The sequence below is a fragment of the Apaloderma vittatum genome, unplaced genomic scaffold, assembly GCF_000703405.1.
Source record: "Apaloderma vittatum isolate BGI_N311 unplaced genomic scaffold, ASM70340v1 scaffold13177, whole genome shotgun sequence".
NCBI lineage: Eukaryota > Metazoa > Chordata > Aves > Trogoniformes > Trogonidae > Apaloderma > Apaloderma vittatum.
The window spans coordinates 5,965-29,986 of record NW_009724646.1 but is presented as its reverse complement, the minus strand read 5'-3'; the positions used below and the strand labels follow the sequence as shown (position 1 = coordinate 29,986).

General features: G+C 37.9%; 1 protein-coding gene across 1 annotated transcript in view; it reads right to left on the bottom strand.

The window, feature by feature from the left end:
- Positions 1 to 23,733, bottom strand: part of FAM184B (family with sequence similarity 184, member B) — a 42,953-nt gene extending 19,220 nt beyond the window's left edge. The window contains exons 1-3 of the mRNA XM_009872606.1: positions 23,655 to 23,733; positions 23,579 to 23,622; positions 4,703 to 5,467 (exon numbers count right to left, since the gene is read on the bottom strand). Of these exons, the coding sequence (XP_009870908.1) occupies positions 4,703 to 5,467; positions 23,579 to 23,622; positions 23,655 to 23,733 (888 nt within the window). The remainder of the gene's footprint in view (positions 1 to 4,702; positions 5,468 to 23,578; positions 23,623 to 23,654) is intronic.
- Positions 23,734 to 24,022: the final 289 nt, after the last annotated feature.

Below are 24,022 nucleotides of genomic sequence, written 5' to 3'. Positions count from 1 at the left end.
GGGGTTGCAGTAGTCTGTTTTGTAGGGAATGTGCTATTTAGGTGGATATACTCTACTGAAAAATACTGGCTTATGTTAGTTAATAATGTAGAACTGTAGTGATCCAGGGCTGTGTGCCTCTTCTGCAGTCCAGGGGTGGGGAATTTTGCTGTTCTGGACTGAGCTGGGGTGTGTGACTCAATTCCCAACCATGCAGGTTTCCTCAAGGAAAACCCTAGTTCTGTGAAATCTCACAAAGGACAATTTGGTTTTTGATATATCTCTGATGCTAGCTCTAATTTTCCAAAATGCTACTATAACAATATTCTAGAAGAACTAAAAAAGATAGAAAAGATTCACTACTGGATAATTGTTTAAGGGCAGACATTGTACAGAGGGAACTCTAAAGATACATACATACATTCCTAAGTGTACCGAATTTATTCCTGCTATTATTTTTGTGTCACTTTTCAGAACTGTTTTCTATATTTAAAAAATAAATAAATCAGTGTTCCAACTTGAGATCAACAGAGAAAGTCTGGCTTGGACCTTGTTCTCTAAGGTTTTGTTAACAGGAGTAATTGAACACTCTGCCCTGGTCCACCTCAAGGATGTCAGTAGTTCCTTTGCTGTCGCTGCAGCAGCTCATGTACTTCAGGTTAGGAACGTGACTCAGTGTTCTACTGGATGAGGTCAGAGATATGGGAATCCTACAGGACTGACTGCTGTAGAATAACCCAAAAGCCATTAATCTTAAATGAAAATTGATTTCAGTACTTTTGGCATGCCATGCGTTTGAATATTTGAGAGCAAACCACCTGTTTAAGTTCTTGCACATCTTCAGAGACACTCTTGTTCTGTCTCTGTTCAGTAAAAATCATTTGCTGCTGCTGTGTTATTTGATGTTTCAGTTGATCTACTCTATTAACAGCTTTGCTTTACGAATTCAACATAGTTTCCACATCTTCTGTGGTATCAAAATTTACATTTCAAATAGCATAAATAACTTGCAGAATTTCCAATGTGAGTGTCTACTAACAAGGGAAATATTTCAGAATGACATTAATGAGCATCTCACCTGCTTTTTGCAGGATTTCCTTCTCTTACCATGTATTTCTCTCTTTGACTAGGCTTAGCTCTTTCTCCACTTTTTTCACTACACCTTTTGATCCCAGAATTTCTTGTTGTGTTCCCTTAAGCTACACTTCCAAATCTTAAAATATGCATGGCATTACTTCTATGCTTATTATATATGTTCTTTTTTTTGTCATTTGGAATAAATGGTCATTTTCTCTCTCAGTGTAGTTCCATGATACCAACCTTTCACCTACAGAGCTGGTTTAAATGCATTTTTTACTCATCCATACCCTTAAACTGCCTCTATTCTGTTGCTAGAATATTTATAATGTGAAGCCATTCTCTCAGATGTAGTAGGCACTATAGGACAGCGAATATTTAACAGGAATTACCATCTAAAAGATACCTGAGATTATCTTACACTTGGATACAGGATATACTTCCATTAATTTCACAGAAACTTGTGTTAAATATTAATGAATATTAGGTGGTTTTTTTTTTCCCCAGTTACTAAAGTACAATAGTTTGTAACTTAATCCATAATAGAGATGCTTAAAACCAGAAAAATCAGCTCTTACAGGATTTACTGGGAATTGTCTGTCCATAACTGATGGCAAAAATTAAACCATATTTAACATTCTATTTCTGGAGGTTCTAGTCTCAGTTTCAAGATGGCTAACATAATATTGTAATACTCACTCAGAGAAAATTGCCATTACTTCCTATGTGAACGCTGAGCAAAACCTCATAGGTTGAAACCAAGTTGTATTTAACTTTCTCTGTAGTCAAAAACTTAAAGCCTGTCACCTTTGGTATAGGTCAAAATTCTTCTAAAATTAGACTGAGCAGATCAGACTTAATAACTTGTCATCCTTTGTATTCTCTCCTCCCCAGCAATAATAACAAACATGCACTAATGTGATGCGTTTTGTCTAAAGGTCTCAAATGTCTTGGTGTGCACCAAGGAGAAAACATAATTCATTTTGCTTAAACGTTGGTCCTTTCATCTTTCAAGCATTGTAATAGATTTTCTTGCTGATATTTACAAATTATCAAAGTTATTACTGATTAAAGAGATGTTTCTGTTTTCTAGTCTGCCATTTTCCACAGGATTCTAAAAAAAAAATGTAATATTTAACAGTGGCACCAGAAATAGACAATGTAGAAAGGAGAAACTTCTACTTTTTTATTTAAACCAGAAAGAAACAGAAAATAGTATTGTGTCTGTTTTCCTTCTTCCAGATTTATTGTAGTCTGAGGCTATATCTTTAAAGATTCAAGGCGATATGCTCCAGTGTTACGCAAATCAGCGTCATTGCATAGACTTAGAGGATCTGAAATGTACAAATTTAGCATATGTCCCTCAGAAAATATTTCAGTTTTATCCAGCTGATACTGAATTTAGAAATTAAAATGCTAATGATACCACCTTCTTATTTCCAGTTCCTATCGTGTTTTACATTATTCATTCTTAAAAGACTATTTCTTATATGATAAATCAGAACTGTAAACCACATGCATAAATTTTCAGACATTAATGTTACTTAAAGTACTCACAAGAAATCAGGATCTTACTTTCTCTCTTCCCCTCTGTCACTCTGAACTTCTACAGAGCCAAGACACTTTTCCTTATTGAAACATACTATGCATTTCCCCTACTCAAATTTAAAAAAAAAAGGCTTATCTGCATCTCTGCCATTCATTATATCCTCTCCACATTTTTGCAGAAGATAAAGGATGTTCTGCTAGAGATCAACAGACTGAGAGAATGGAGTCTGAATAGTGTTGTGGAAGGTGCATTCAATTCACCTTCTGATCTTGTGAAACAAAAAGGCAGCAACTGTATTGAAGGCTGAAATCCCCCAAAGAACATCTTCAAAGAAGAGGCCCAGAACTCTGCACCATTAGCAAAATGATACTGACAGGCAAGATGTGAGGGCAGATGGTAAAAAGAGTCAGAGTTGTCTTGGAGGAACAGAGCTGACTGGGGTGACACTGCTCTCTACAGGCTTCTGGGGTGGTCTCTGTCTCTAAAGGAGACAAACCTTCTTTCCCATCCTGTCCCATAGGGCTGGGACAAAGGCTGGACTCAATGATCTTCTACGTCTCTTCCAGCTGATACAATTCTATGATTCTAATGTTATTCTGAAATACCCCAAGTCTAGATCTACAAGTGTTTTCTTTCTTAATATAAGACTTTGGACCTTGGAGTCTTAATGGACAGTAAGTTGTCCAAAAGACAGCAATGTGCTCTCATGGCCAAGAGGGCCAATGGGATCCTGGGGGGCATTAAGAAAAGTGTGTTCAACAGGTCTAGGGAAGTTCTCCCCCTCTACTATGCCCTGGTGAGACCACACCTGGAATATTGTGTCCAGTTTTGGGCTCCCCAATTCAAGACAGACAGGGATCTACTTGAAAAAGTCCAATGGAGAGCTATGAGGATGACTAAGGGACTTGAACATCTCTCCTATGAAGGGAGACTGAAAAAACTGGGGCTGTTTAGCCTTGAAGGGCGATGTCTGAGAGGGGATGTTATTAACGTATATAAATATCCGAGAGGTGGGTGTCAAGAGGAAGGAGACAATCTCTTCTCAGTGGTGCCCAGCAATAGAACAAGGAAGAGGGGGTTTAAGGTAGAACACAGGAAGTTCCACCTCAACATGAGGAGAAACTTCTTTACTGTGAGGATGATGGAGCACTGGCACAGGCTGCCCAGAGAGGCTGTGGAGTCTCCTCTGGAGACTTTCAAAACCAACCCAGATGTGTTCCTGTGTGGCTGCCCTAGGGGATCCTGCTCTGGCAGGGGGGTTGGACTAGAGGTCTCTTCCAACCTGTAACATTCTATGATTCTATGATATGCAAGACCAAAAGTATTACAAGGAAATGGAACCCTTGAGCCCAGAGTGTGGCTGGGTGCTTAGGCTTCTGTGTCTCTTCCACACCCTGACCTTACATTCAAAATGCAGCTGGTTGGCCGATTGCCCATGATGTGCCATTCTCTGAAGCTGCATGTGACACATGATGCAATTAAGCTGAAAGGGGCTACAGAGCTGTGCTGCAGATGTGTAAGCTAGGGTAAACGTGAGAGATGAGAACTAATGGTGAAAGTCTCATGGCTTGGTACGTAAAACTTCACAGGTGTAAAGGACACTTCATGAAATGTCACTTGGTACAAGCCACCATTGCAAGAGTTATATAGCACAAAGCACTTGATTCCTAACCTGTCAGCTCGGGTCTCTTATCTAACCCTGTTCATATCTACACATATGCTCGTATCTAGCTGGCAACCACAGGGGAAAAGGAGAACGTAGTCTATAAATACTCATTGCAAGCATTAGTGCCTCTTTGCTGTTCTCTTCACATTTCTTGGTAGGAAAGGTAAAGTGCTGTCAACAGAAATTTTATCTCACTTCTCCCTCAGGGAACACAATTCTCCTAATGAGTTACTAATCATCTTAAGTCTTTCTTTAAAACTCTCAGCACTACATCCCTCCTATTTCTCTGCTAAGCCTCTAAAACTGCTTTAGTGCTTACAAAGCATTTGACTCAAGATTATATTTAAAAGGATCCTCCTCCTCTGAATTTTGAAGAATTGATACTTTACACTTTTATAGGCATAGATAGAGATCACAGTGTCATACCCTACCTGTATTCTCTCCTTCAGCTTCTGCGAATGCTTCTTCCTCTCATTTATCTTCTGGCTTTTCTCCTCTAGGTCTGCCTCCAGCTTCTTTACCTGCTGCAGCAAAAAGCCTTCCTCAACCTCTGAGCTCTTACTTTGCTCCACTTCTCTTTTTTGACAACTCTTCTTTGTTTCTAACACAGATTGATGCATCGCATTTTTCAAATCCTCTTTTTCTCTCCTATAAGAGTCTTGCAGTTTGCTTGTTTTCTGAGTATATTCTTCAGTTGCTCTCTGGTCCTCACTCTTTAGGTTTTCCATTCCATTTATTACAGCGTGTCCTTCCACACTGTATTTTTTATCTAAAATTATTTTTTTATCTAAATTTGCTCTCCTAGGTGCTTTGCATTCATTTAGCAGTCCATCAGACTCCTGATTTAAATTTAGAATCTTGTTTTGAAACTCTGCATTGGTATCTACCATGGCTGGGGAAAGGACTGTCTGTCCTTGTTTGATTTCTGTTCTTGGCTCCATCTCTTCCACCTGCTTCTTGAACAATGTTAATTCTGCCAAGGCTGCTTCCTTTAGTCTCTTATGCTGTTCTACAGCAATTTCAAGGGCCTGAATACGTTTTCTGAGCAATTGTTCTTCTTCAACTTTGCTTTTACACTGGAGAATCGTTTCCGTTGTCTCAGCAAGAATGTGTTGAATTTCTTCTTCATGAGCCTCCCTCAGAGCTTGTATACTAGCCTCATGCTCATCATTCTTAGTGTTCAGGGCATATATCACCTATAGAACAAGAAAAATAACAGGAAATTAAACTATCTAGTAAATGGTAGTTACAAATCCAGTTACTGTATTTATCAAGCTGTTAAATGCTAAAAGAGAATTACTGCTACAGTTTGGGGTTTTTTTGGTTGTTTCTTTGTGGTGTTGTCATTTGTCTTTTTTTTTTTTCACTAGGAACAGAAGGGACAATTATAAACTCCAAACCTTACAGGGAACTAAGAAAATAACCGTGCAAAACTATTTTTTTTTTTACTTTTTGTCAGAAATTGCCTTTTATATTCTTGGCAAGTTGTCACATCATGTCCCTAATTTGATCTCTGGTTCAAGGAATGAATTAAGGGTCCTTCTCTGGCTAACTGACTGCGTATTTGTAGTCCAGTTGACCTACTCAGTGCAGGAGGACTACCTGTCACATTGCCTTTAGAATTAGCAAGTTCTAGGGACCAGTAGTAGCAGATACAAAGTCCTGGCATCCAGTTCTTGTGGACATAAATCACTCTGTGACGAAAATGAAAAAGTTTGTAAGGAGAAGTAAATTTTATACTCCTGACTCAAATTAAAACATCACTGAAGATGGAAGCCATAAGCCTGGCAAGTTAGCTTGGTCAGCAGTTCAAGATAGAAATTACTCGACTGCAAGCAAGTTTTGGCTTGATTCTGAGAGGAGTTCAGGCAACAGATTTCTTTTCCTCACTTCAGTAACAGCTAAAAACCTTAGAAATCAAGTTTTAGCAGATTTGAGCAAGCCTCTGATGTCAAGAAGTAATTTTTTCAAACAATTCATTAAACCTTTTGATGTTTTATTTTCTTGTACAAAATCCAGAATAATAATTCTCATGCCTATAAGACAAATTATTACCCCAAGCAGGCTTCGTCCATTACCCACAACATACACCAAAGACAGTCTCACAGAAGCTGTTGGAAAAGTACACTACTATTGTTTTGATAGGAAAACGCTATCAGAAGCCCACAGTAGACTGAAATTAAGAATTCAGAACCAAAACTGGTAAATGTGCATGTTAAGCTTAAAATGTAGTTATATACAAATGTAAAACATACTCACATTGAAGACATATGCTTGTCTTCTCAGGCCCCCAGGAGGACACATGGGGTGTAATCCAGTTTCTACTGGGCATAGCTATTTAACTCAAGGGGAAAACCACATTATTTGTAACACATATGCGGAGGTTTTCCACTTGTTTAGTTGGTCTGGTTATTTTTAGCAAGAACTTATTGCTCTACAAAACTAGGGTTGGAATTTTTATACAAGTTATGGCAGACTTTCAGTCTGGCCTGAGACCATAGAGGTTAATCAAAAGATTCCTAGACAATGTTTGAGAAAATAAGTCTTAAGTACCTAAATAAATACAGAAGCAAGGTCAAAACTAATTATTTAATTATACTAGTATTTTGGCCTGGTAATCTTCAATGTTTCTTCTGGGAAAGCCTTAACTGAGCGACCAATAGGCATCTTGACCACAGTAAGTGTCACAGGTCTGTAGTCTGTTTCCTGTAAGCCCTGAGGACGTCTCCAGAATGGTTCGCTTAGCTATGTCTAACCATTCTCTGTGCTATCTGTACATGAATAACATATTGAATTTCAGTCATCCGTAAGTGAAAGCAAACAAACAAATACATCTTTTGTGAAGTCGACTTCACTTCCTCCCTAGCAGTGATGAATTAAGTACAGAAATCTTAAAAATTCACAAAGACAAAACATTGTCTGGATAAATTTCTGGATAAATATGTGGCAAAAGAGAGTAATGGCATCATACTCTAGAAGACAAGCAGACAAGAAGTCATTGTCTACATTTAGATACGTATATTTTTGGGGCCTTAGATTACATGCTGATAATTCTTTTCTGTTATTTTTAACCATTTTTCCTTTGAAACAGAAATAATTGCAGGATATCGAGCAGATTCCTTCTCCTCACTAACTAAAACCATTCTATGAACCTTTAACTGTTCTGGAGACAGACATAAAAACGACAAGAAGAAGATTAATTTTGCCCACAAGTTTAGAACGACCAGTAATTTTTCAATTTCTTCAAAACCAGTAACTCTTCAGTTAACCAGGTCAGATGTTGGTGATCAAATTTCTGTGTTTCATTCCACCAGCAAAACAGAGATTAACAGCCAGCCTTTGCGACTGAAAGACTTTCACTCTTAATGATCAATTTATATAGTAAATCAGCACTGCCTGTCTCTTATCATGTTGTGTTCAGGCTGACAGTGGATTTTGGATTCCTCTACAGTCTGATTTCATCACAGAGATTTCCCAAATTCCACTGAGCACCAGACCATCACAAATATCTTAAGTGAGTTATCTAAAGGAACATAAAAAACTGGCCTCCCTGCTCTACCTAATATTCCTACACTTCTGTTCAATAGTGGCTCGAACCACAATGAAGAATTTTGACTTGAAAATGCATGCCCTTAAATTCAATCTTCAAGCGTGAGTGCTGCAACTGATTTCTCAGTATCTTAATCCTCCTAAGAGATTTAATTTTTAGAGGGCTGCTGCTCTGTGCTTTATGAAATTTAAGCCACTCACACATGCCTTTCACTCCCTACCAAATATAGCGACTCTATTCCTATTCCAGATACTGCCTTTAAGAGGCTGGAGTTATGTGAGATGAACCTGGGACTTTACGTGCTGGAAGGAAAAATGCTGAAAAATTATTTCAGCAGCTGTACTTTGCAAGTGTATATACTGCTGACTAATATGCTATAAACTTCTTAAGAGTTATGGTGATAAACAGCTTTTTAAAAGCATCTCTGAAGTCAACCAGTTTGACAATATGGACAGAATCACTTTCAAACAGGGAGTGCTACATTACTCTGAATTACTTCAGGCCTGAGCTAGTGGGCACAAAATCCTTCCTGATGGAGAAATGGCTAAAAGAAAAAAAAAAGAAACAGAAGAATGAGACAAGGGGGTGCCAAACAGGGCACCCCTGGCAGCATCCTAAACACAGCACGGAAGGAGACAAGTTTTGATTGCTGATTATCTTGCTAGAGGCTCCCTGAGGTCAGGTGACTGCATTATCTTCTTTTCACTAGTAGCAGTCTATCTTATCTTTATCTACCAGGTGATCTGTTTCTCTGAATTCTGTCTCGTCTAATTCCCAAACAGATGAAAGCAGAGCACAGTATCTAAACACGCCAGCCTTAAAAGGGTCTTTCGTAAAGCAAAGGACAGAGAAATTATTAAAAGCAAATCCAGTTACTGAAACAAATGTCTCTGTATCCCTTAGCCTCCTCTGTAACTGTATGGATTAGAAAATAAAACAAACTCCCACCACTTATTAATTAATGCTGTAATAAGGTTTTTTTGTTTGTTTTTATTCTAACACTGAATAAGGAAGAACGTCTTTTAATTAAGATGCAGGCCTAGGCTATGATTAGCTACAGTGCTGTTTCAAATTTACACCAACACCGATTTCAATGATACCACTGTAACATATGACCAGGGACCTCATAAATTAAGTCTCATATCTCTCCTTGTGTCCTCTGTGACTTCCTGAAAGCACAAGAATAATTTTATGTCAAATAGTTGCAGCAATTGCCAGTAACATTATCCATTTATGTGTTTATATGAGAGAAGCCTTAAAAAAAAAAAAATGGAACTCCAAACATCCAGAAATGTTTCAGAACCTAAAATTATAAAAAAATCTTTAAAATCACAAGGAATTCTGTTCATATTGTTTATTTTTTTTAAAAAAAATTGCCTTATGATTTTTTTTTAGTCTTCCAGGTATGCCTTCAGCATTTCCTCTGTAATTAAAGCCAAGCTCCAGCTTTGTTTTCAAAAGCCAGAGTTGTGGGGAGAAATACCAAAAAGTTTCTTATGTGAGGTTTCAGATTACATAGTCTATTGTTCCGGTTTAAGCCAAAAGCAGAACCAGCTCTGTTCAGTGAGCTTACTTTTCAGCTGTTTCTTCTAAGAGGCTGCACTTTGTGAAGTGCATGTTTTTGCAGACCCTGTCTGCTACTGGAAGTGCTAATGCCTGATGTTTATAGTTACTACCAGGGATTGGTATGCAGAAAGGCTCTCACTGATATTTGTTCCTGTAGTAATGAAGGTCACAGCTAAAGCTTGTGCACCACACTGGGGTGCTGAGAAGTAACAGGCTCACAAGGAAGTGAAAAGTCACACCTCTAGGGAGAAACAGACAGGACAGGTAACCCAAACCTGACCAACAAAGTAGATAAACTGTATATTCCATATACACCATATTCAGTATTAAGCTGAGGAATCACACGAGTTAAGCATTCTTCTTGAATGACCAGCATCTGAGGACTCCATCTGTTCTTCTGTCTTCAATTTCAAGCCATGCGTTCCCAAATCCAGCTCTCGTCTGCCGCTGAGCCTGGGACCTCCCCCAGGCCTGCCTGCTCTGCATCATCAGTGGTGACTTCTATCAAGAGGTTGGGTTTCATATCAGTTTTATATATATTTGTATATTTTATTATTTTCATTGTTCTCTTAATAGTGCTATTACTGTTTCTTTAAAGCTGTTCTAGTTTTCTTTTCCAATCCTTAAGCCTCCGCCTTAGCCCCTTTGGGAGGAGAGAGGGGTTAATAGAGAGCATCTATCATTCACCCAGTGGTTGGATTAGCCCTAGCACTTGACTTCTATTACCACTCCATTCATTAGAAAAATACTTTAAAGTAAATTTCTTATAAAAAAGAAATATATAAAGTTTATGGTTCATTTATCCACTCACTGTGACATTACATTAAAATTACCTTGACTCAACACAGATCAACACAGTGCTGACGGTCACTTATAAAACAATAAAAGTACCTTATTTTAAGCCTTTCACTATCAGCAAGTTATTAAAAATAATTTTTGAAAATTTCCCAACCCTCAAATTTCTATTTATTCATGCATAGTGGGCAGGGATAACAAATTAACAAAGTCAGACATATAAAGAGTTTAGGGCCAACTTATGTTCCATCTTATTCATGAGCTCACACTCAGAGCTGAGAACCCTGCTACAGCTCACAGTGCCAGCCTCTCACTGAAAATGGTATGTCCACTTTTGGCTTTGGAAATTATAACCAGAAACTAATGAACTTGGAGGATGCAAGTTCTATGAAGAGCCAGATCAGATGTCCCAGCATCATGCTGCAAAGATGAGCAACTGGTTTGACATAGCCTCAGCTCAAGTCCAGGACATTCCATCAGCTCTCATTGCATTGGACACAAGAACACAAACTGGTTTCCACAGCTCCTCAGGCCTCAGAAGAGCTGCGTTGCTTTGAGAAGCACCGTAATGAATCCTAACTACTGTACTAAAAAAGGATTTTGCTTCAGGAGATTCTCTTTTAGTGCAAGGTCAATCTAAATCCTTTCATCCATTGCTCCAACCATGTTAAAGAAGCCTTTCAGATACTAGAGAGGTGGGAGGGTGGTGCAGCACAGGCATACCCAGAGGCTCTGTATGCAATCCGTTTGTGTTTAAATGAACTGGATATCTTGTGAAGAAGCTCACTGTGCAATGTCTCACCCTCCTGAATGTCCCACGGTACCCATGCTATTTGTGGGTTTCCTTAACTAGAGATTCACACTAGAAGAGAGAAAGTTAATCTCACGTTCTTAAAATTTGAATATATTGCACTTTTTCCTACTTGTACCATGTATTACTGTCAGTCCAAAAATACATTTAGATACTACAAGGCTTCAAGAAGCTAAAAGCATAAAATGTCTACAGGTTTCTAAACCCTGTTTGTATGTTTTTTGCCTCTTTCTGCCTCTCCCTTTAGTTTTTTCATTTTAATTTAAATTTTATACAAGGAAATTCCACAAGCACATTTATTCATTCCCATTTTTTACTTTTTTATTTTTAGTGCTGTGCAATATGAAACATAGAAAACCTTAGTTTAGTGGCCTATGTATTGCACTTGATCAAACATCAAATTACCTCTAGCCTACATATTACTAAAGAGATATCCAGCTGTCCCTTATTTGTATTTTATAGTTTTTAATAAGCTAAACAGAATAATTGCCAGGCAATTTAAGAATTAGGAGAGTAAAAATATATCACAGGAATGTTTCCACAAGCAGGGCAAGGCACCAATACTGCATCCTAACAATTTCAGGATAGCAAAAATACACTGTAGAATCACAAAAGTTAATTCCAGAGAGAGACTCTTCTGCGGGGAAACTCACGTGCAGTTTATTACCGAAATTTCTGCTGGAACTGTTCTATAAAATCTACTCAGTTTTAATCCCTTCTCTTTATGCTGGTCACAAATCCACTTGCTGTGACTTTAGTTGCAAGCAGTGCCTCCTCAGCATCTCAAGAAATAGGTCTTTCTAGACAGTCATGGAAATCTTAAAAGATTCCTCCAGTTCTGCCATGGAAATTTTGAGAAAAACTGGTTGTTCTGAAACACAGCCACCACAGGAGGAACTCAGGAGGCCACTAGTGAATACTGCAAGGAAATGAGGAGAAAACCCCTCAGCATTTCTTGTAAGGATGTTTCCTGCATACAAGAGACAGGATTCTTCTCAGCTACCATCATCTGCTTCATCATTACACACCTGATCTAGGCTAGTCAATGCAGAAAGACAGGTGCCTCCAAGGGACGATGTTTCCCTTTCCAATACAGGTGTCTAAATCAGGAAATAGAAATGAATTGAATTGCTTCAGGTGTTTGGTTGTTTTCTTACTGTTTCTTCTGCATAAGCAGCTTTCCAGTTCTTCCTTCTTCTATAGAGCTAATACAGTGTCTCATATGGAAGGAAGAGACACGTTTTAATTCTGAGGCTGATTCTGTTTCATTTTCTTGTTTCTTTGCTCTCTGGGGTTTCTCTCCAACCTTGCACTACAGACAGTAGTGCATTTCATATTGTCTTCATTTCTGTCTACCCATTCAATGTTGTTTTAGCAACATTTTACAAACCAAAACAGATATTATGCATACCAATACCAGACACATCTGCCTTCATGCAGGATTTTGGAAAAACAAGGTTTCTTCCAAACTGAATGCAGTTTATTTTGCCTTCTAGCTATACTCCTGTTTTCCTTCCACCTTGTTTCGGTGCTTATGATTCTCTTTGAATTAGTATAATCTGTTATTTTTAATATGTTGTTTATTTGTACTTCCAGATCATTAAATAATACGTGAAATATTGCAAGCTCTAACCTAGATCTTTGTATTACCTGCCTCCCTACAATATGATGTTGCAAACTTTTTGTTTATAGTTCCTGATTCATGTTGTATCTTGTCAAAACCCTTTTTATATAACTTTGAAATAATTTTGCAAAACTTAAATATCAAAAGAACTATTTTTTGTAGATTTTTGTACAATTAAAAACTAGAATAAATAAAATCAGTCAGCATGACATTTACATGAAATACATTTATATATCTCTGTTCTCCCTGAGGTGAATCAAATCCATCCTAAGCGTATTTATCAGGTTAAGCTGTATTCAAATGCTGTCGAGAGGATCACATTATTTCTGAAGTAGAAGTTAAATTAGGTAAAATTTTGGTCTATTAAAACCCATAGAACTCAATGAAAATACTTTAAAAGATTGTGCTTATTCACTGATAAAATAAATCAACACACAGAGACATATGTAGACATGAAGAAAGGCCAAATTGTTTGATTTCAGAGCCTTTTCTGTTCACCTTTGTAATCTCTGTCTTAGTGAAATGCTTGCGTAGCTCCTTAAGATCTCTAATATCCCCATAAATCTTTGGCTTTTACAGTCTTGGATGAGTTCAAATCCATCTCATGAAGCTGTTTCAGTTATATAACATGCAAGAAATAGAAGATTTGTTCAATATAAGCCACATTTATACCTATGTCCTGTGCATTTTAGTCCAGGTGAATTTTTAGTGCAGAAGTGAAGTCAACAGCTGTGTGTCAATAGAATAATAAAAAGGCCTTACTTCCATCAGTAATTCATTGATATATTAGCTGTATCTTTCTCCTTACATATCTTAAACATACAGAAGAGCTTGATAAGTTTATGTCCCAGAATTTTTATCTCTATTATGCTTCAAATACATAAGCTAATGCATCTTATTAACCAGATTTAAGTACAGTGGTGGCAGAATTCATTTACCAAATTAACACTCAATTCTGTGAAAATTTGTCATTGTATCTCAGATTTTTGAAGATCTTTAAGGACTCTAACTTGCAGAGATATGTTCAGTGGTTTCAAAGGGTTGGGTTGTTGTTTTTTCATGATACTAGGTATTTATCTGAAACTTTATCGTTCTTTGAAAATCTTGTTGCAGATTGTGATAAAGCAACAGTGTCCAGTTTTACAATAAATGCAACACACAAACAAAATCATCAAGTAAAGTTTCACATGATTCCTGTTTTTCAAAGTATTTCTTTATTGGGGGTTGGATCTCTAGAGATCCTTTCCAACCCCAAACATTCTGTGATGATTCTATGATTCCTTACTTCAAACACAGTAGAATCTGGAAATCTTGCAAATATAAAGTGTAGAATCATTGGTTTAATTACAGCTCAGGGTGAAAAAGATTTTCCCAATCAAATACATATTTTATGGTGACAAATATAATAAATTTTTTAAAACACCATGTTTATTGCAGTTTTTGCCCTCAAGGTAGATCTGTGATAAGACAGATGAAATGTTTGGATAAAAATCTTACTCTCCTGTAGTTTGCAGGTGAAATTCCGGTAGAGGATTTTTTTAAATTTAAAAAGATATCTTTATATGGTCTGCATACTTTGCTAATTAAGAAAAGAAACCATTGAAACCCTCAGGTATCCATAAATTAATAATACCAGTTTCTACTACTGCAGGCAACAAAATTTAAGTTCTTTGCTGCTATAAGCAAATTCAACAGTGGGAATATTCGTGAAAGTTTTACAGACCCTCTGCTGCTACTATTATGTATATGCTTTTAAAGAAAGAAAAGCACAGTATTCTAGGGGCTGTGGAGGTTTCAGCTGCCTTGCAGTTTTCTTGTCCTACTAATATGCAGTTCATACTCTTTATGTTGTTATGACTAAACATACTCTCTCCTCAGAGAGAATAGTCAGTTTTCAGAACAGACATCACGAATAGATCTCTAGATCACAACCATAAGTCTATAATTCACCAACATCTAGACAGCATGCAGTTATGATTCTCCTCCCTTAAGCAGAGCCTAAATGAACTGAAAAGAAAAGATATACGCAAAAGCAACAAGAATAATCATGATAAAAGCTTCTAGGCAAGAAGTAACAAAATAAAGCATGACTGTCCAACTCTGAAAGAGACACAGCTAAGAAGGGAACAAGAGATAACTTTGTGAGAGATTAAAATATCTGGATTCAGATGTTCACTGATGTGCCATTCATGTAATCTCCCATTATAGTCCATCAACCAAGATTCAGTCAGTAAAGATGAGAGACCTGAGAGATGCAGCTCGTTGAGGTAGACACCAAGGTCCTGAGTCACTTGTCAAATCTCAGAGATCTGGTGCCATTTAAGATGCCACAGGCACCTGGAACATTCACACATGAGCTGACAAATATGTCATGGGCTTTGCAGAATAACTATGCTTTTCTGGAACTAGGCAGATAATGCTCAAATCTCAAATGACATTAGTTTTCGATAGTTTATGAAGCCAAGTTCAGTACCTAATAGCGGGTCTACTAAATTATTCTCTAGGATCTACTGACTATATTGGAGGCCTGGACATAGAGTACACAAGAAGAATGCTAATTAAACTAGCCTAATCTCAAACTGAACCTCATCCATGCCATGCCCGCAGTTAAAAGTATAATGGAGAAGGTAAATACCAAATGATCACTTATCACCTTTTTCAACCTTTTTCTCCCAAAACAGTTGGGAGGTGGCAAGTTAAAACAACCAAAGACAGTATATCATGTTATAAACAACTAACTCTTGTTATTGCTGTAACTCTCTGGGCACCATCAGAGACAACCTACAGGCTCAGATACAATTCAGCACACAGTGCTTTTTAAAAAGATATTTTCTTCCAGTTCTCTCCCTTTCAAAGTAATATCACAGGAGCCAGAATTACTATATTATTATGTAGTTAAAGGGCTACATAATAACACACATCATAATACTACACTATTACTCATATATCCATGTAATTTTTACCCAGTGACGTTAGACTGAATACAGCCAACACTCACATTCCCATTTCAGGAAGACATTCTTATTAAGTATATACATATTAAACATATGCTGGACACCTCTTGAGATTGCATTGATGATTACAAAGCCAAGAAAACTTAACCACCATTTATCTTCAGAAGAAGTGAAAACAGTCCAGAAAATTTAATTTTGTCTGCATAAACAGAGCAGGTCTCTGAGCAACCTGGTCTAATTGAAGATGGCCCTGCTCACTGCAGGGGGGTTGGACTAGGCAATCTTTAAGGTCCTTTCCAACCCAAAGCATTCTATGATAAGGGCCTAGTCCAAATATTAATGCTTATGCTAATTTTGAATTATGCTTTAAATTTTTAATTTTTAAGCACTAAAATTTAAGCCCCACACATGTCTGACAGCATCATGTTTCTACCAGGAACAATGACTGCACTCGCTGACGAAGAGGCACGTGTCACTGTTCTGACCTGACTATACTCCCTGGCCGCACCCTGGCTGCATTCCCACACCTGGGTGCACAAGTGGGCCAGGAGCTGCGCTGTTCCTCATCCCCAAAATCAGGTGACAAGGACTGTAATGCACATTGCCAAGAGTGTAGTAGCAATGAACTGTAGTTGCATGGCAATGTTCTGTAGAGACAATGTATTATTTTTATGAAGTGCTACAGTATATCAATATCTTAGTAAAAACGTTTAAAAGTACTGGCTACAGTTCTTACCAGCCCTGGTGTCAAATTCTAGTAGTTCTCTCCTGAATGAAAAGATCAAAATATTCAACTGTAATCTCATAATTACATCTAAGGTAACTGTCTAAATGTCAGCGCATAGTCACAACCAAATGCTGTAGCTTCCAAAGACAATTAAAACAGAAGACTTCTCTGGTAGTATCTTGTTTTAATTTAAAGCTGTTAAAGTGCCTAAAGGCCAAATCACACAAAGTTCTGAAAGAAAACTGTATTAAAATGGTATGATCTTAACTGAGATGAATTTCACCGAGTTCATTAACTTAAGAGAAAAATCCCTACTTGAAAATAGTCAGTTTGTAGTTTCCTTACGAAATAAAGGCAGTACTTCCTCAGTAATAGGGTTACATGTGTTCTGCTGCCTCCCGGCCTTTTGAAAGACAAATGAATATACATTAAGTGAAATGCCAAGTCTGAACCAGCACAGCTGAGCCTGAGCAATAGTTCCCCACCGGGAGGCAGGATAAATTAACTCAGTTTTGGTACTGAACTAACTGCATTCACAGGCTTCTTGATGGCTTTAAGCACAAGCAAGAAAAACTTGCATGCCTGTCTGTTCCTACTAAAAGCAACACACGGAGACAGTCTGGTTGTGTTCCGTCAGGAAAAACAAGTGAATTGTTACAGTGAGACAGCTGCACGTGTTTAAGATCTGACTGTAGAGGTGGCAACACAGGTAGTTCTACCTCAGTGTAACAGCTGTTTTAATAAAATATAAACACTCTTTACCTAATGAAGACATGACTTGAGGGAAAAATAATAGGGTACTTCATGGAAAAACGTATTTCATATGCCATACACGATACTGAAGTGCTCAAAAGCCTAAATACACATCTTTAGAATATTAAAGTGAAAATGTCTTAAGATGAGTTGGCACTGGCTTCTAAATTTGAGCATGTTTTTTTAAATTGTAAAATATTGGCATCTACAGACTAGTTAAAGCAAATGTTAGGACAAAGATACAGTTATAGTGTCACTGAAAAGGTTACTTTTATACATTACCCACGAAGAAAAGATAGAACATGAAAAAACTGTAAGCTTGCAATCTTCTTTTGTGCAATTATTAGATCACTAGATATTTCATTAGCTATTGCGCATAATGCACATAGTAATGAAACATACAACATTTTTTATATAAACATTAACTAGAGTTCCTTGAAAAAATGACTTGAATATATAGTTTCCATTATAAATTAGCTGCTTTGAGTTGTTGATTGCTACAGCTGTCAGATTTGCTACAAACTTAGTATAGTCAGTGAGAAATTTGTACGGTAAGAAGGTAATTCCAATACATAGATGTCATTCTTACACCTTGAATTATTTTCAGTTACAATTTCTAGCCATCCAAATAGTAAGATTCTGGGTTATTTCCTAACAGAAATAGTGGTTTTAATAATGCTTTTGACTAGCTGACCATGATTATATGATACGGCATATGGATTTTATGATCCAGGAATTTTCCCTTTTAGTTCTGTAAGGAAAATATAGTGATGACAATTTAGAAAAATCTTAGTATGCAAGTTTTTGTCAGATAGTAGGCAAAAATAATGGTAGCTTTGAAATCTTCATAGAAAATTGTACATAAAAATCACAAAAACAAATCACCAAGTAAACTACGTGAGAATATTGATAACTGACTTTGTTAGTCTTGTGACTACATAGCCTAACCAGCTGTATAAAGAGATTCTTTATCTTTGCCTATATGGAAACCAGTTTTTAAATTCCTAGCTCAAAGAAAAAATATTGTTGCTCCAAAAGCATGATCTTAGTTTTTATGCTGTTCCATTTTGCTTCATTTCTGTAGAATACTGAATACCTCTCCAGAGGACTGAGATCAAAAAACCTCAAGCACACAGATCTCTGGCAGCATAACAACTAACTGCACATCAGCTGAGCCTCTGGAAGCACTGGTTACTGAAGACTGTTAACACATCATTGTAAATAAAGTCAATAAAATTAGCTTAAACTATGTGAAAAAGGTGACATATTTCAACTAGAAACATCAGTAGACAACTGTGTGCTCCAGACAAATGAGTGCTCCATTACAGTTACTTGGCTGATAGGTGCTCCCAGAGTAAGTCATTAGAGTTTGAACATATTTCACTCCTAAAGCTATCAGCCATTTTAATGACAAATAAAACAAGAAAGGTTAAAAGACCTTATATATAGCCATGCTGCAAAACACTGGCATGATGTAAATAGTTTATGCCCTCACACATATCCCAGGCTGCTTGCTAATTCTGTAAATTTACCCCCATAGAGTGAAGCTAATAGACCTAAATATGAGCATATATCTCATCCACTTTAGTGCAGACATGTGTTATCTGGTTGATTTTCCACTGAAGCTTATTAAATAATGCTCAACATTTCCTACCCTGCTGACTGAGCTGAGGGGCAATAAACCTCCTGGTGACTGGTAGTGATAAGCAGCCAGAGTGTGTAACATTTTCAACTGCTCCACATGGAGTCATTAAGGAATATCTGCCTATGCTGCTGCTTCTAGAAGAGGAATATGCTTGCTCCCCTTTGACATTTCTTCCTCCTGAAGGAAAAAAAGGGTTCTTAATTATGTTTTACCAGCAATTAATTTTTCCCTGCATCAGCACTCTCTTCCTCTATTGAGACTCACAGTATCCAACATACATACACACACAAAACTCTTGCCAGACTGCTTGATTTTTTGACTAACAATCTACTTGACCAGAAATACTGCAATTTAAAATGTGCTTCTCACAACAAGGCTCCCAAATTCACAATACAGCGTCAGATGAACCCCTAGGAAAAACAAGGTTGGAGGTAACTATCTATTCTCACTAAAAACATTCCTCCAGTGATATCTGGGAATTTGTCTCTAAGAAGCAAACAATCATTTTGTGGCTTAGGTAGCTCTCTGATCACCAGGTAATGTCACCATTCTAGCTATTTGTATTAGGCTTTGTTCCAGAACTGCAGTCTAGAAGAGCAGGTTTGGTTTGAGCCCACCCCCAGAGGTTTGAAAAAAAGCCTGAATAACATGGATATCTGCCATGTATCTAGTTCTTGCCAGCCCTGCCTGCACTGCCTTTTCAATGAAAGCTGACCCACTCTCCTCAGCATTCCTCTTCAAGAGTTCATTTGCATTTCTCATCCTATCTCAAGTGAAAAAGGACTGTCCTGAGAATGCATTAGCACATGGAAATCCTGTAACAGCCAATGGATGTTAGAAATCTGTAGCCTGAGGCAGCTGAGAATGAATGATACGCAGAGTGCCTTATAAAAGTCACCATGCATTTGGAACTCCGTGTTATTGTTAAACAGATCAGAAACACAAAGAACTGGCAAGCACAAAACAGCATGACAAGGGTCCGATGTCCAATGGAAAAGTCTAAATTTAATTACTGGTACAAAGTCATGCATTCTGCCACAATTATAAGAATACACCAACTTCAAGTCCCTATTAATCTGAATGCATTAGTGTTGCAGAAAGGAAGCTACTAACTAAATATGTAATTTGTACATGTGAACGACAACTGCAGATAGACATTCTCATTTGCAAGCAGAACGTTTCTGATGTCATTTCTGTAAGTTCACAAATCAAATCTCAGCTCATCTGGGAATAACTGTAATGTTATCTGGTTTTAAGGTCAACATTCAGAAGGCCTAGGCAGCTCTTATCCAAACTCCCTAATCTTACCAGGGCTTTAAAACTTTTTACCTGCATACCTGGGAACAAAAAAATTCAGTTTGCACTTTTTAATATATCCTTCTTAATTTTTTTTTTCAAAAAAAAATCTGGCTGTCCCACATATTCATTTAGCAGTGTGAGCTGATGCTTTAAAAGCAAAATATAAAATTTACAATTCATAATAAAACCCATCCATATTTTCATTAGTTGCCCACAACTTCAAATGTGGGCAAACAGATGGCTAATTGTAAACAAGGATCTGTGGTAACTTTGCCTTGAAAAGCAATGCCACCTTACTTTTGGGGAAAGAGGAGTCTAGAACAGAACAGGGACCTTAAAAATATTCTCATTTGTTGTACTCATTGTGATAGCTCAATGTGGAAAAACAATGTATATTCTACAATTCAACAGCAGAAAAGTCTACCTTTGTGAGAAAAGCCAGGCATCTAAAAATACTGATAAATGGGCTACAAAAAGCAGTAGTTTGCTGCCCAAAGCAATCAAAACATTTCTAAAAACATTGCTCCTACCACCAAAATGGTGCAGAAGAGAAAAACACACATCTGAAAGCATGAAAACCTACTTTATTCTACCTCTCCAAAAGCATAAATAGCAGGGCAAGAGAATGGGAGCAGCTTTCAGGACCTGTGCCCTAATTACCTATGGGGATTGCCTGTACCAACCTGTGTCTTACAACATAATCAGCACTTCATGCAAGGATGCAAACTTCACAACTTCACCCGGCTTAGTTCTGCTGTTGATGCTTTTGCACACTCCTCCCTTGCCTTTGCGAGTAAGAGGAGGCCACTACTGACTATGTAACAAAGAAACAGAATGTAATCTCTGTATCCTACACCTAATTTAAACATTTTGTATTCATTTCTCCCGGCACAATGTGCAATGAATGAATAACTAGATCATTATCTCCACATCAATGAAAAATCTAACATCACTGGGACAGGAAGCTGGAGCTCTAACAACAGACAGCTGTAGTGCACACTAGGTTAGAATTGGGAAAGGAAAGCACTACTGGCAATTTAAATTTAGGAGGGATTTTATTATAATTATCATGACTGCAACATAGCCAAGAAAATACTGAATGGAAAGGGAGCTCTCAAAGCTCCTAAGCCAAAAATTATTATAGCAAATTTTACATATAGCCATTTATTCAGTTAATCTGGTCTCACATTTTTCTTCTCAGATGTTTGCTTTTGGTACAGCATTAGTCCACCCAGAGTTTAAAAAGGAAAGTTTATGATTTAAAATCCAAATCCACGAGTTCTCTGTAAGTGTAGTGTTACTGCAGAGAAAATTGGTTCTTAAAGGGCACATTCTAAAACAGATTTATTTGCTTTCCATAAGTACTTTTTTTGAGCTTCAGGTATAAATCTTGTTTATTTCAGATGACTGAATGAATCCAAAGGGGAAATTCTATTAAGAGTAAAGAAATCACCCCACACACATTCAGAAATTTAGCAAAAGCATCTGAAAAAAAATATTGCAACAAAATTTTGCCATGATCCTTCACACTGGGGTGATTTTTCTCCCCTTTTGCTGATAAAATGGCAGAACTTTCTTCCCCAACCCAAAGATAAGTTTTATAAAGAGAGTTTATAGGAGTTTTCAGAAAGGAATGAGATTTTTTTCCTCAAAATGTAGTTGAGATTACAGACACTGTAAAAAAAAAATCACTTTATATTACAAAGAAGGCACAGAAATCTCTACAGAAGATTAGTTTAGCTTGGGAGTTGAGAATTTTGAACAAGTGATTCCTTGCACGGACCTCATCAATATGCTTTTAAGTCTACTGTTGAGAAATGGATTACCCAGGAAGAGGAAGCTGGTGATTCCTCAACTCTGTTGCTATGAAGTACAAGCTATCAATTAATAAAGATCCAATTATCACTTTTCTATCCATGGGTTTGGGGTTTTTTTTGAGTGATACTTATGGACAAATTTTACTTAGCGTGCAAAATTGATTAGCAATAGCAAGCAAAACAGAAAACAAGGGAACAACTCAGGACATCTTAATCTATTTTACAGTAATTTTTCATGTACACTTCACTGTGGCTGAGAAATCAGAAAATTAATCAATAAACATAAAGTGCTTATCTCTAAGAATTTTTACAGATTTCAATTCTCAAATATAACAATAATAAAAAAGATGTTTATTTAGATAGGGCAATAGTCACAAACTGGAAAACAGAAGGTTCAACCTAAACATAAGGAAATATATCTTTACTGTGAGGGTAACAGAGCACTGGCACAGGGTGCCCAGAGAGGGTGTGAAGTTTGTCTCTGCAGACGTTCAAAACCCGCCTGGACATGTTCCTGTGTGGCCTACTCCAGGTGATCCTGCTCTGGCAGGGGAGGTTGGACTAGATGATCTTCAGAGGTCCCTTCCAACCCCGAACATTCTATGATTCTGTGGTAGTTTTCTTTCAATTACTACAGAATGAAAATGTACCTTGAAGAGTAATGTGTGCAACTGTGAGCAAGAAGCAATGATCAGATTTTACGCAAATACTATTATACAAACAAAGCAGTGGAAAAATAAATATCAGTATAGTACAATATAAGCAAGTATACATGTAATATATAATATAGCAAGTATATGTGTAAAAATAGGTAGCACTTGTCTATGGATTCATGCATGATATACTTTATCACATACAATCATTACTAGATGAGAAAGGCACTGTAACTAATAAGCCATTCTAACTCGAAGTCATCTTAATGGCTTCCTATTGTTTGACTTGTATTTGTAGTCAGTGTTTTTTTCATTGCCAGTGTTTTTTTCACTGCTAAAGTGTCCTTACCAATTACAGAGAGGTTACAGAACATGTAAAAGCTGGATTAGTAAACAAAGGTAGGAAATATCTTTTTTTCTGACAAAGATGAGCATAAAAATACCTTAAAAGAGAACTGCCACGTCCTGCAGATTTTCTTTTATTTCTTAACATAGTGTGGAAAACGTTCAAAATATTTTGTAGTGTAGCTCGGTATTGATGAAAAGTTTTACTACAATATACTACATAACCCAGTTCTACCTCTTTTCCAACTCTTGTCTTCCAGGAATCTAATTTAAAGCATCTCTTACTTTTAAATTATAAACATCAGGAACAACTAAGTACAAGACATCAAGTGACGTTGTACTTTGGTGCCATAGTTCGGTGTTACTCGAGAACCTATAAAACGCAAGTGAATTTCCGTTTTCCTAATTCCCGAAAAGAAAGCAGATACGGTCAATCCCTCCGAGCAGCACACAGACAAACCCCTGTGTCTTCCCAGAGCTTGAGCTATTGTTGCACGCTAACTGGAGCGGTTAAATGCGGGACGTCGATCGCCAGCCACAAAGGCAAACAAACCGCTAAGGTTAGTCTGTAGCACCCGCGGGGAAACTGTTTGAAAGGAAGTTTGGGCACACCGATGTCTTGAGCAACTGTTTAATGAAAGGACCGTTGTCCCTTCCCATCCCTCCTCTCAGACAGGGGCCATCAGAGGAGGCAGCTCCCACCCAGCCCCGCCACCCCCGGCCGGGGCAGCCTCACCTCCCCGGGAGGGCTGCAACAGCGAGACTTACCTTGGTGAGCTGGGCAATCTTCTTGCACATTTTCATGTGCATTTCCTGATGGCGTTCCTCTGCCAAGCCGCTGCGAGCGGCTTTAGATCCCTGCGAGCGGCTTTAGATCCCTGGCAAGTCCCGGGCTGATGAATCTTGTTTATGCCAGAGGCCATTAGGCTCGAACTGTAAATGAAGCCTGTGTGTGTACGCTCCGGGTAGCCCGGTCCTGCCTCCGGTGTCGGCCTCCCCCGGCGCGTTGCGCGCACTCAACCCTCCCCCAGCACTGCGGGAACTTCGGCCCCAAACAGGGGCCAGCGCCGCCGCCCTCCCTCCTGTGCAGATGTCCCAGTCCTTCAGCACAGCACCCGGGCGAGGAGGCAGAGAACAGCATGTCCAAACATCCTGACTGCGATTTCCCTCCCCCCTCCCCCCTTCTCTTCAACTGGTTAAGCTTCCACCGGG